The following is a 1325-nucleotide window of genomic DNA, read 5'->3' as shown; positions in this document are numbered from 1 at the left end:
AGCTGGATTGCACAGCAGAGATAGGGACAGGAGCTGGAGAATGGAGATAGGAGCTGGAGAACACACCAGGGGTGGGGACAGGACCTGGATTACACAGCAGGGATGGAGGACAGGACCTGGAGAATGGAGACAGGAGCTGGAGAACACAGCTGGAGAACACAGGGATGGGGACAGGAGCTGGATTCCAGAGCAGGGACAGGGACACTGACACCTTGTCCCTCCCCCCCTCTCTCCGCAGGGAGAACCGGGAATCGCGGGCTTCAAAGGCGAGCAGGGACCCAAGGGTGAGACGGTGAGTCCGGGCCCGAGGGGGGGCCGCACCCGGGACCCCCCACTCTGGGCAGGGACCCCTCCCCGTCCCCGCGGCGTCTCCTCGGCGTCTGCCGGGGCCTGTTCCCCTCGGGAGGCCCCTCGAGGGGCAGCGTCCCCCTCCCGCGGGGGGACAAAGGGCCGCTGTGTGCGCGCCCTGTCCCCCCCCGCGGGGACATTCCCCCCTCGCTTCATTAACCACCCTCAATGCCGGGGCTCCGCGGGGCCCCGGCGCCGCCGGGGCTGTGGGGGGCACGTCGGGGGGCTCCTGCCCGGCTGGGGGGGGACGGCTATGGGGGGAGGAAGGCTCCTGGTGACCCCCTTTTCCCTCCTCTCCCTCCCCCCCGCAGGGCCCCGCGGGACCCCAAGGTGCCCCCGGGCCGGCGGGCGAGGAAGGCAAGAGAGGAGCCCGCGGCGAACCCGGCGCTGCCGGTCCTTTGGGACCCCCGGGAGAAAGGGTGAGTGTGTGTGTCCCCCCATCCCGCCCCAAAACCCACCCCAAAAAAATCTCTCCTGACTCCACTTCTCCTCCTCCTCCTCCACAGGGCGCTCCCGGCAATCGCGGCTTCCCGGGACAGGACGGGCTGGCCGGACCCAAGGTGGGGGGGTCGCGGTGAGGGGTGGGGAGGGTCACGGGGGACAAGGGGGGGATTTCTAGGGCGGGGACCACCCCCCTGAACCCCCGGAGTCACCCCCAACCCCTCGCAGGGAGCTCCGGGCGAGCGCGGCCCCGCCGGGCTGGCTGGTCCCAAAGGAGCCACCGGCGACCCCGGACGGCCCGGAGAGCCCGGACTGCCCGGAGCCAGGGTGAGAAACGGGGGTCCCACAGCGGGCGGGGGGCACTGGGGGGGGCAGGGGGGGGTCAGGAGGGGGGGGGGGGAGGGGGGGCCAGGGGGGGTGGTGGGGGGGCCCCATTGGGTCGGCGGGGGGGGGCTTTGGGGTCAATGAGGTGTTTTTGGGGTCGGTAAGGTGCTTTTGGGGTCAATAAGGAGCTTTTAGGGTTAAGATGCTTCTGG

General features: G+C 70.8%; 1 protein-coding gene across 1 annotated transcript; it reads left to right on the top strand.

The window, feature by feature from the left end:
* Positions 1-238: 238 nt before the first annotated feature.
* On the top strand, positions 239-1116 carry LOC113942130 (collagen alpha-1(II) chain-like; the record flags this gene model as incomplete). The annotated part of the gene is made up of 4 exons (XM_027633264.1): positions 239-292; positions 660-767; positions 855-908; positions 1018-1116. Coding segments are annotated over 4 exons (315 nt in total), but the record flags the coding sequence as incomplete, so codon positions are not given.
* Positions 1117-1325: the final 209 nt, after the last annotated feature.

This window comes from Corapipo altera, unplaced genomic scaffold, assembly GCF_003945725.1.
Source record: "Corapipo altera isolate COAL_440 unplaced genomic scaffold, ASM394572v1 120408, whole genome shotgun sequence".
Lineage (NCBI taxonomy): Eukaryota > Metazoa > Chordata > Aves > Passeriformes > Pipridae > Corapipo > Corapipo altera.
Note: the sequence above shows the minus strand (reverse complement) of the source record. Positions and strands in the feature narration are given on the sequence as shown.